The 11,737-nt window shown below is 30.9% G+C and overlaps 1 protein-coding gene across 1 annotated transcript; it reads right to left on the reverse strand.

The window, feature by feature from the left end:
• Window positions 1-636: 636 nt before the first annotated feature.
• On the reverse strand, window positions 637-2,014 carry LOC145158382 (uncharacterized). The gene is made up of 4 exons (XM_079077288.1): window positions 1,982-2,014; window positions 1,554-1,923; window positions 1,137-1,466; window positions 637-1,001 (listed from the first exon to the last, which is right to left on the reverse strand). Exons 1-4 carry the CDS (start codon window positions 2,012-2,014, stop codon window positions 637-639), a joined length of 1,098 nt encoding a protein of 365 aa, XP_078933414.1.
• Window positions 2,015-11,737: the final 9,723 nt, after the last annotated feature.

The following is an 11,737-nucleotide window of genomic DNA, read 5'->3' on the forward strand; positions in this document are numbered from 1 at the left end:
TACTTTATGTTACATCACAAATAATACAACCGACACTTAATAATTATCCTACCGACACTTTTAAACAATTACATTAATAAAAATAACAATCCGGTGGATTGACGATGGATTGTTTAAATTATATGAATAATCTTGGATATGTTTGGATAGGGCTCTGCTATTCAGAAATAGAACAACTATTTCAACAGAGGAAGAACTTTGAGATCAACTCAAGTCTTAAACACTCAAACTTAACTTGTTTATTTCATATGGGCAAAGGCCCTATTTATAGGCTCAAGTTGCAATCAATTGATTGCAATACGACATATATATTTACATTATAGCCCCTAGACTATTGAGGGACTTACATACTTTATGTTACATCACAAATAATACAACCGACACTTAATAATTATGCTACGAACACTTTTTTAAACAATTATATTAATAAAAATAACAAACCCTTCCACATTGAAAGGACACGTGTCTTCAATAATGTCTTCAATAATAATGGTTTTTTACGTCATTGTTTTCATCATTCCTCCCGCCACCGAAAGGACATATATTTTTGAATGATGTGTGCTTTGGTCATTGCTGATGTTAGTCTTCCATGAACGGGCTTTCTTCCGTATTTTCTTTATAATGACTGCAATTATGTCATGGTGCATGCATGATATGTTTACAAAGTTGTTTCTTGAGATCAACGGGTAATTCAGCTAGATGATGAGAAAGCTTTTCGAACGGTTGTTCGAAAGTTTCAATTGCTTTTAATGCTTCTGGGGTGATTTCATTGTCTGTTAGAGAATAGATAACGAAAGTTTTACTGGCATAATTTACTCTGACTCTTGATTTTTGATCTTTTCCGTTGCCTATGCGAGATGATGCTAGATAGACACCGGCTAGTGCAAAAATTAGATGATCTTGTGTTGGTGTTTCATGAGGTAGATCATCTTTTGTTGGTTTCGAGCCATTGCTTATTCCCATATTTGCGAAGGTAATGCTTGGAATAAGTAATTGAGAATCTTCATCAAAAATTGGGTAACTTGAATGCATTTTGATGAATAATCCTCTTTCTTGTTTGGCAAAACCTGTTTTATAATTTCTGATTATTGTCTGCACAGCATATGGAAATTCATTGATGCAGTGGAGATTGGTACCTTCTAAATTGATGGTGTCAATAAATCCATGGATAAAATAATCCCATAAAGTCATAGGATCTGATAAATCAGCTAGAAAAACTGTTTTGGGGCCTGGACGCCTGGCTACTGGATAAAAGCCCATCAGAGAATGGACTTCGGTGCATTGAATGAGACTATCCCATAGTTTAGCAAATTTTTGAGTAGTTGGTTTTTTCATGGCTTCTTTTTCTTTGGTTGATGGAATGGCTTCAAGGGCAATTTTTGCGTTTAGTTGGTTAAGAGACTTTGGGATGGATACAGGTTTTTGTGGGGTAAAGCTGGATATGGGTTTTTGTGGTGTAAGGAGAACTGTTTTTGAGCATTCGACATTATCTTTTATGACTGCTTTGTATGCTTCGTTGTATGCGGCTTCTGCTTCATTTTTTGTTTTGTAACTTTTGTGAATGACATTTTTTCCAAGAATGTATGAATTGACAATTCCCCAATCATCATAGATTCCTTTGTTTTCTCCGCTGAAAATCAAATACCATTTCTTTATGTTTTTATGATCGGCTTGAAGTGGTGGATATTCTTCTTGGTTTGGTGTTATAGGTTGTTTTTCTGTTTTGAGTGGCTGCCTATCATCAGATGATATTTCTTGAATGTCTTCTTTTGGTTGCTTTGCTGTTGAGCTGCTAGCTACCTCTTCTTTAGATACTGAATAAGATGATAGAATTTGCAGTGTCTGTTGTAGTTGCTCTTCTTCACGATTGACTGCTTCAAGTTGTCTAATTAATGATGTTTTTTGTTCCTGCTTCTGTTTGAGCTGGTGTTATATTTGCTTCATGATTGCTTCCATTTCAATATGTCTACTATTTGAATACTTGCGCCTCTTGGGTACCTGAATGATTGCTCATATTTGTTTGCTTTTAATATTTTAAATGATGATATGAAAATTTTCATATCAATATATGCTTTTGGTGATATATTCATATCACTGTATACTTTATCATTGTATGCTTTTGGTGATATATTCATATCACTGTATGCTTTTGGTGATACTTTCATATCACTGTATACTTTATCATTGTTTACATCAGATGGTATTTTCATACCAATGTATGCTTTAGTAATGTATATTTCGGATGGGTTAGATATGAGGTTTCCCTCAAGTTCTAATCCCAATAATACTTTTTCCATAGGATCATGTATCTGCATCTGAATCAGAATCAGTTGTATATGCATAAATATCTATGTCTGAATCTATATCTGAATCTTCTATATCTGTGTGTTTATTTTTTCTTGCAAAGTTTCCATATTAACAAGTTGTGTTTGTTAGAGTGGTTGAAACATTGCGTATTGTTTTTAAATTACGGTTTTGTGATTGTTTGTATTTCTTAATTCCTTCTTGTAATCTAGATATCTTTTTTAATTGATTATTATATTTTTCATTTATTGATTGTAATTTTAATAAATAATTTTTTTCATATGATAAAGCATTTTCTAAATGTTGAATGATATTAGAGATATTAGAATTTATTTTCCAATGGTTTTTTAATATATTAGTTCAAAGCATGTTATCTTTTGAAGAATTAATTTGTACTTTTGAATTCATTTTAACAAATTATTAAAGAGTTTGAAAGAAAATTAATTGAATTGTTAATATCTTTTATTACTATTTTAAAATGATTAATTTCAATTTTTAATCTTCCAATTTTAACTAATTGATATGCAGTATAATTCTTGTTTTTAGAGGTTAATTCATGTATTTCAGATTCTTTTTCTTTTAAATGTTTTGTAGAGTTTTCTAAATCTTTCCATAATTTTTTAAGCAGATTAACTTTATATTTATTATCGTAATTACAATATACTTGAGTTTTATTACTCATAATTTTTTATTTTTTTTACCATGTAAAGGGTCGTTTAATAGTAAATGGTTTTTCTTTAAGTAGTGGTTTTTCATTAAGTGGTTCTTCTTTAATAGTTTTTATTTTTAAATATTTTTCAAGTAATATTTTCTGTTGAGTTAAATTTTGTAATAGTTCAGGAATTTGTTTTAATACAAGTAAACTTTCTACTTCTATAATATTATTTAATTTTTGACTAATTATATTTAGTTTATCTCCTATTGATTTATCTTCTTCAGAATTAAGACCAATATTATATATGGTTCCTTGTGGTATATTTTGCGGTATTTTTATAATCATTTCTTTATCTGATATGCATGGTTTTGTATTTTGATATGAACCTTCAAGTGTTTTAAAATATTTTAAAGAATTACTAGATGATTCTGTCATATTCTTAAACTTAATGATCTAATCATTTCTTTGATATCTTCTAATTTTTCATTTTGATTTTCTGTGGATGTTGTAGGTTGACATTCCGAGATGGAAGATCTACCTGTTATAGTTGAAATTGGTGGTTCTATAATTGGATTTCTTTTTATTAACGGAGTAGTTATTATTGGTTGAAAATTAGTTTCATTAAATATTCTGTTATTAATCATATTTGGTGATTCAAGTGATAATAAAGGGGTAAATAATTTATCTATATAAATTTTATCTTCTATTTTAAATGTAATACTATGATGAGAATTTGTTAATGTATAGTTTATTTGATATGTAATAGTAAACGGATGATTACCTTTTAACATAAAATTTTGTCTTAATAATTTATATCGTACAATAATACTATTACTTAGATTTTTATCTTTAAGACTTAATCCTAGTTGAATGTTAATATCAAATTTTATTTTTCCTTCAATTAAATTACCTTTTCCTTTTGCAATAATACTTTCTTGATTATTAATTATACGATCATCTCTGATTTCTAATTCTATTGGTGTATCTAAATCGCTAAAAGTACTTTTTAAAATTACTTGAATAGTTGATATATGAATATAAACAATTTTTATTCTATCTACTTCTTTAATATTAGATAATCTATTTCTAATTTGTTGTTTATTTATTATGGGTATAATAATATTTCCTTAAGTTGATTCTATAGGTATTGCTTCTTCTCCTATAATTTTTCCATAATATATAATATTTTTCCTAGAAAAGAAATTTTTTAATGAGTTATTTTTAAAATTATGTTTTTCTGATAGTGTAAAATTTGATTTTTTATAGCATCTTTATTAATATTATTTTTGTTGATTAAAGCATCAAAAATGTATCCAGATTCATTTTCTTCGTTATTAATAATGATTGGTGAGTTTTCTATTTCTTGAGACATATTTAACAGATTAGTTTAATAATATTTAAACTTGAAAAACTCATGATTATGATTCTATAAGAACAGAAATTTATTTATGTTTGAGAAATGATGGTAACTGTGGCATTTAATATGTCTTATTAAATTTTATGATGAGTATGGCAAATGATATGCATGAATATAATAACATTTATAATTATGCATGATGAATATTTTTCTTTTGAATGAAACGGATGAATACTCATATTTATAATAAAGATGATAAGAACGAAACTTAGCTCTGATACCAAAATTAACGACATGACAGAATTAATAAAAAAATTAGGATAGGATTATACCTGAATGATGCGTCGGGATGGATTGACGATGGAATGTTTAAATTATATGAATAATCTTGGATATGTTTGGATAAGGCTCTGCTATTCAGAAATAGACACCTATTTCAACAGAGGAAGAACTTTGAGATCAACTCAAGTCTTAAACACTCAAACTTAACTTGTTTATTTCATATGAGCAAAGGCCCTATTTATAGGCTCAAGAGAGTCGGTTAGATAATTGAGTTGCAATCGTTTGATTGCAATACGACATATATATTTACATTATAGCCCCTAGACTATTGAGGGACTTACATACTTTATGTTACATCACAAATAACATGACGGAATTAATAAAAAGATTAAGATATGATTATACCTGAATGATGCGTCGGGATGGATTGACGATGGATTGTTTAAATTATATGAATAATCTTGGATATGTTTGGATAGGGCTCTGCTATTCAGAAATAGAACAACTATTTCAACAGAGGAAGAACTTTGAGATCAACTCAAGTCTTAAACACTCAGAACACCCGTGAGAGGAGTTTTTGAAGCAATCAATTTGTTGGTTTTATTATGGGCTAAAAAGAATGTAATTTAAACGGTTATCATATCTATATAGTAAGTCATGAACTAGCCTAATGTTTTCATCTTTACAACGAAGACTATTAAAAAAACACTTTTTTTGTAGTATTGTAGTGAGTTTTTATAATCAATATGTTTTTAATTTCGTAAACTTGAAGTCAACTTGGTTATTTGGATTCAAAACCCAATCATGATTATTTCTTTGTAATTTTTTCCTAATTTCAAATTTGCTATAAAATTCAGCTGTTAAAAAACATAACTAAATAATTTTCACTTCCTTTTAAAAAAAAATATCTTATCACTTCGTTGATTCCAGAATCTGTCACGAGACAATATCATCATAGGGATTTGGGACAAGGCCAATCGTTGAGGAAGGGGTAGGACTAAAAGTCTGCTGCCAAGGTAGACATTCTCCAAAACTTCCTTTGTAAGCTTTGACGTACTTGCCTATACTCATATCATGAAGGGTGTGTCATTGTAATAATAGTAGTAATAAAAGTATTATAAACATGATAATAATATCTATTTTTTTTAGTAAAATATACCGGTGCAATAATATCAACAACAATACATTCACATTTTGTTAGTTAAGCGTGTTTTGACAAAGAATATTTTAATTATCATACGTCACATATGTAAGTTTTCTCCGTGATGCATCATCTTTCGTTTTTTAAAAAAAAATAAATAAATAAAAAATATTATGTGATCTTAAGGGAAAAATTATAGTTTTTCCAAAATGTATAAATTCAACTCATTTACTTATCAATATGATTGATTTAAAAAAATAAATAAATAAATAACTTGAGGATGTTAAATTAGAAATATTAACCAAACTTTATACAAACCGTTCATTTTATAGTTTGTCCCGAATGTATAAATTTAACTCACCTATGATCATCCAGTTTATCGAATTTGTTTTGACATTTTACCTAACTTATACAAACCGTTCTTTTTATTACCTTTAGTTTATTTTGTAGCTTACATTTTTACTAAATCATATGGAACAATTTCTATTATTCTAACATTTTATTAGATTAGCATTTAAAACTTAGAAAAAACAATGAACATGATAAGAACCAAGAAATGACCCAATATTATAAAAACAAGATTGCCAAGGAAGCTCTCTCTCTCTCTCTCTCTCCAGCTGAGCTCAGCCATGTCCGAAGAAAATAAAGAAACTTACGCCAAGCTAAAATCCATGGCACAACCTGGTGAACAAAAGGATGATGATGAAGCGTCTGAGTCAAAGCACAACCAGTTGGTAGCACCAGAAGAAGATGGCGATTACCACTGTCAAACTCCAACCTCCGATGATCACAAGATCCAGCCACCGCGTGTCTCCTTGCCGCCACCACCACCACGACGCAAACTCTTGCAGAAGAGAATAAGGAGGTCGTCGGTTGACAGAACACTGATGGAATTCTTCGAACACACCAGGCGCGAAGAGGTAGATGCGTTTTTCCAATCATTTACTGTTAGGGTTTCTTCGTCGACCTCTAGGAAAACGCGAAGTCAAAGTGTATGATATCAGGGAACATATATACTGAAACTATATGTATGAATAATAGAGATTTAAGAATAAAACAACATTGATTCTGTCATGTTTTTATTATTTCGATAGATGAAAATATCCCTAGCTAGAAGTTTTGAATCTTGTTTATTTACACATATTAATGAAATTTTTTTCTTTCCATATATGAATTCTGATCGCTATACATTTTAGAAGAAACTTTGCAACATCGAAAAACATAGAATATTAAAATTCTAAGCCTAGCTATATGTATTGATCATAAATAGTTATTCGATTTGTTATCCTGCACAAACATGAATATTGTTCACGCATATTTGCTTCCATTGGAAGTATTCTTTATTTTTTTTCTCCTTTTGATGGAGGAGAAATTAAAAACCTTACATATATATTTTGATGAAAACCATGGAAGTTATTATATATATGATTCTGTTTGTAATCAAAAGTACTGTACGTTAAACACATGTTCTCATTGGTGTTCAATGAGAATTTTTATTGATATGGATCGGAATACTCTTGAGGTAGCAAGCTTTATCAATTTTTTTCAATGACACGGAGTTTTGAAAATTCTGCTCGCATTCACATTTGCTACTCGAAATATGCATCAGCAAATGAACAAAGGTTTTACTTTACTTTACACTATTTTCTTATTTTTAATAAGCCAAAAGACAATGAGTGAGCACAATCAATGTTGCATTAATGATAAACATCACCAGAGATACAGTTATAATTAAGACATTAAAAAGTTTGAGCATTACTTCTCCTCGTGACCACTATATATCATAGACGTAATGGCCCCTACGGAAAGATTTCACAAGAATGCCGACAGCTACCAGCTTGTGTGGATATTAGATGACTATTTATAGATTAAGTTTTAATTTCGCGCAAAACGAATTGTAAAAGCAATTTCTAATAGCTCTTAATTTGGTCATTGGAATCCATGTTGATTAGGATTTTTTGGATTCTTTATTCAATTGTGAAGTAAATAAAATGTGAACTTTACGATAGAACGTATCTATATAGGCTCCAAAAAGAGTTCACATGTGCAAAAGTACTTCCTTCCTTTTAAGAACATACAAGAGGTTCCTGTGTGTTTATATTTGTGATCTTTCATTTTATCACAGCACTGGACTATCATTGTTGCAATGCAATTAAGTTCTTGCTTAATTAATTTGATGTTTTCTGCAAGAAGTCGATGATAATATCAACGGAAATATATTAATTATCTGAGATTGAATTGCTTAAGAGGTCTGTATTTTCTTTTAAAATAACAAAAATAGTTTGATCAAGAGTCATACTTTGATGTAATTAACCAATTATCTAGTAATATTTAAACAACCAGACAACGAAAAGGTTCATTATCTTATGCATCATGTTTTAGCCTTCTAGGTTTTTTAACATTACTTAACCAAAAGGGTAGTTTGGTAAATTGGAGTTATATATATTAGATGCTCGTTGTTTCTTAAGACTTGAGGTGGTGCTCTGCATGAATGAAAACCTAGTTTGAACTGGACTACTCTAAATGAGCTGGAACCTGACTGGCGGTGATACAAATTAAATCGAGCCGGCTGGGTTGGATCGGGTCCAATTATATATACATAAACAAAACAAAGCTATGTCTGTGAATCTGCGATATCTAAAAACTAGGATTAAGGATTAAAGGATGTCAGGTTGACCAATTGGATGAGAATTGCAAAGATTTTTAGAAAAGACAAATTGGATTTCTGTTGAGAAAAAATAGAAATGGGTTGGTTTTTAAACCGGATCGATTTCATAAAACGGTTTAAAACTCAAGCTAGCTTAGCTAGTTTCAATATATATATATATATATATATATATATATATATATATATATATATATATATATATATATATATATATATATATATTGTTTTCACCTCAATCTATCTAGCCCGGACTTACCAAAGGGCTTCTACGGTTCTACCTTAAAAATATTAGTTGTTGTTCTTTCTCTTTGAGGTCGAAGATTCAAATCATGTCTGGAAAATAAGATAAAATTAGAAGTAGCGTAGGAGTAGATTAGATATGTTGTTCTAAGAAAAAATCTAACTCGGACTTGCAATGCTTGCACACCCCTTCTTTGCCATGTTTATAGCTTTTAAATGTGGAAGATTTGAATTTTAGTAACAAAATATAAATGATCATTAGTTAAACTTTCATTTTATTAGAGTAAATTACAAAAATGGTCCTTGTTGTTATATGTTTATTTCGAATCAAGTTCGAAGTTTTCAATTTGGACACAGATAGTCCATCTGGTTTTTGATTTGTTACGTTATTCATTTCTGACGGAGATAAAGAGACGATTTTTCCTTATGTTATATATTTTTTCAAATAATTTTCATTATTGGTTATTAAATCATACTCATCCCATCCTCACCCACTTATCCTCTCGATCCCAGTTGCCTTTATCCACGTCTCCATTCCCTCCACCTACATCACCCATTGATGGTTTCTTCAAAGAAAAGAACATCTAAGCATGTAGAACCCTTTGTGGTCATCTTCATTCCCTCCGCCTCTAGAAACCCTTCATAGATTTGTTTAACCGACACAAATTAAGGAAGTCGTTGACAAAAGAGAAAGGCTAGCGAGAAGGTGGGGGGTGGTGTTGTGATGATGGATGTGTGAGCCCATGTACGGATCTATACAAGTTCAAATTTTAGTTGTTGAAATAGGTTTTATAAATGGATTTGTGGTCTTGTGGATTTATTTCTATGTCTATGGTGAAAGAAGTTATAGAAATCAAATAATATGATTTTGATTTGATGCTATTAGTTTTTTTTAATGATAAATGAAAATAATTTTCATCATTTCATCTTCATTGATATGTTGTTAATACTTATTACCTTTTTCGTATCTTTTTTTTTTGGGTTTTTGGTGATGGTGAGTCGGAAAAGAAAAATGAACAATAACCATGCACAATAACATTAAGAGTAAATTACTGAAATAGTCCTTATGGTTTGGTCAAAATTGCGTGTTTGGTCCCTAACGTTTTTTTTGCACTCGGACGATCCTTATATTATGAATTTGTTACGTTTGTGGTCCTTAACATACATAAAAAGACTATATGCCCTTACTATTTCATTTTTTCAGTTTTTCTATTAATTACTAATTAAAAAATCAATTAATATAATTTTAATAAATTTTGGTCCCACCCTAACCCCCTTTTCTTCTTTCTTCTCACGTGTTCAACCTTTAGAAACCAAAGATCTTTCACTTTTCCATCACCATGCTTTTACTGAAATCCCAAGCACCACCATAAAACTCCGACGAGCATAGAACTCCGACGATTTGCAGCTCAAGCTCCCTCCCCCCGCCTCTCTCATCTAGTGTCAACCCTAAAACCACCGATCTACACCTAAAGTCCCATTCGGAGCTGCTGCCACCATCATCTTGCATCCGAACACCACCACCGAAAACCTGAAACCCTAAAGCCACCTGAGACCTGCAACTCTATATTCACCGAAAACCTGCAACTCTAAAGCCACCGGAAATCTCTAATTTCGCTATCCAACACCACCAAAAACCCATCGGAGACTAACATTGAAGCACTCTGAAAACCCCCACAAAAAAACGCACGGTGAAACTGACAAAAAAAACCCACCTGCAGATCCCTCACCTCTGACCCAGATCCATTCCCAACTTCTTAGGGATAAGCGATATGGAGATTACTGAGAAAAAGAAAGAGTGAACGAAGGGTTCTAGTGGTTCCAATGGAAGTCAGGTGGTTCCTCTAACAGTCTAGTGGCGGTGGAGCAAAACTCAATGTGTATGATCATCAAAAACAGCCAAGGCGCCGGTGCGGTTGTGGCGGGTGGCGGCTGATGAGGTCTTATTGATTTAATGGTTTAGGGATAAAAAGATTGGAAGGAAGGATGACCACATTCTTTTTCCTGGTTCATCAGTTTTTCAGGTTTATGTTCGCTTTTGTAGCCATATGATTTGGTGCTGGTGGTGGTTACTGAGGTTACTGATCGTGGTTTCTGGAGGTGCTGATCGGCAGATGGACGCCTATTTTGTAGAAGTGTTTTATGGAAGGAAGAAGATGAGTGGGGTCGGTGTTAGGATAGGGTGGTGGGACCCAATGATTTTTTATTATAAATAAATATTTACTAATTATTTAAAATATGAGGAAAAAATATAGCAAGGGTAAAATTGTCTTTTCATGTTTGTCAGGGACCATAATCGAAACAAAAACAAACTAGAGGGATGGTCCGAGTTCAAAAAAAATGTTAGGGACCAAACCCGCAATTTTAACCAAACCACAGGGACGATTTCAGTAATTTACTCTAACATTAATTATGAGTGTTCTTAGGTTTTTAATATGTTGATCTTTAAAGAACAAGAGTGTGTTGTAGAGTTAGCAATGAGTCAATTTGGGTTGGGTTCGGGTTTGAAGATAACAACTCAACCCAACCTTTTTATTTAAATGAGTGAATATTTACAACCCAATCCAACCTTTTAGATAAATGGGTTGTCACCGAGTTGACCCGTTTATGTAATTTCCAACCCAGCCTATTAAATAAATGGGTTAAACCTAGGTTAACTCATTTAAAATAACAAAATAAATAAATTAAATATAAATTACACCACTTGAATTAGTTCCAAATTTATATAAAACTTTCAGAGTATGATAAAAACACAATCCCAATTTACAAATACAAATCAATTGTTCAAATAACATTAGAGATATGTAATTTTAAAGTGATTTCGAAGAGTGACTATTGTTGTCGATGCTAAGAAAAAAAAGATATGAATTATGATTGCATTTTTTAAAATATAAATAATAATACAACATTGTAATTTATAAATTAATACTTAAATTAATACATGGTAATATTTGAATAATTATTAAATTAAATATATATTAAAGTTAAATGGATTGATGGGCTGAAAACGGGTTGATAACTTTTACCCAACCAAATCTATTTAATTAAATTGATTACGCGGGTTGACTCATTTAATCTAAATGAGTTGAA

This window comes from Lactuca virosa, chromosome 2 (assembly GCF_052849685.1).
Source record: "Lactuca virosa cultivar CGN04683 chromosome 2, Lactuca_virosa_CGN04683_v6, whole genome shotgun sequence".
Classification (NCBI taxonomy): Eukaryota; Viridiplantae; Streptophyta; class Magnoliopsida; order Asterales; family Asteraceae; genus Lactuca; species Lactuca virosa.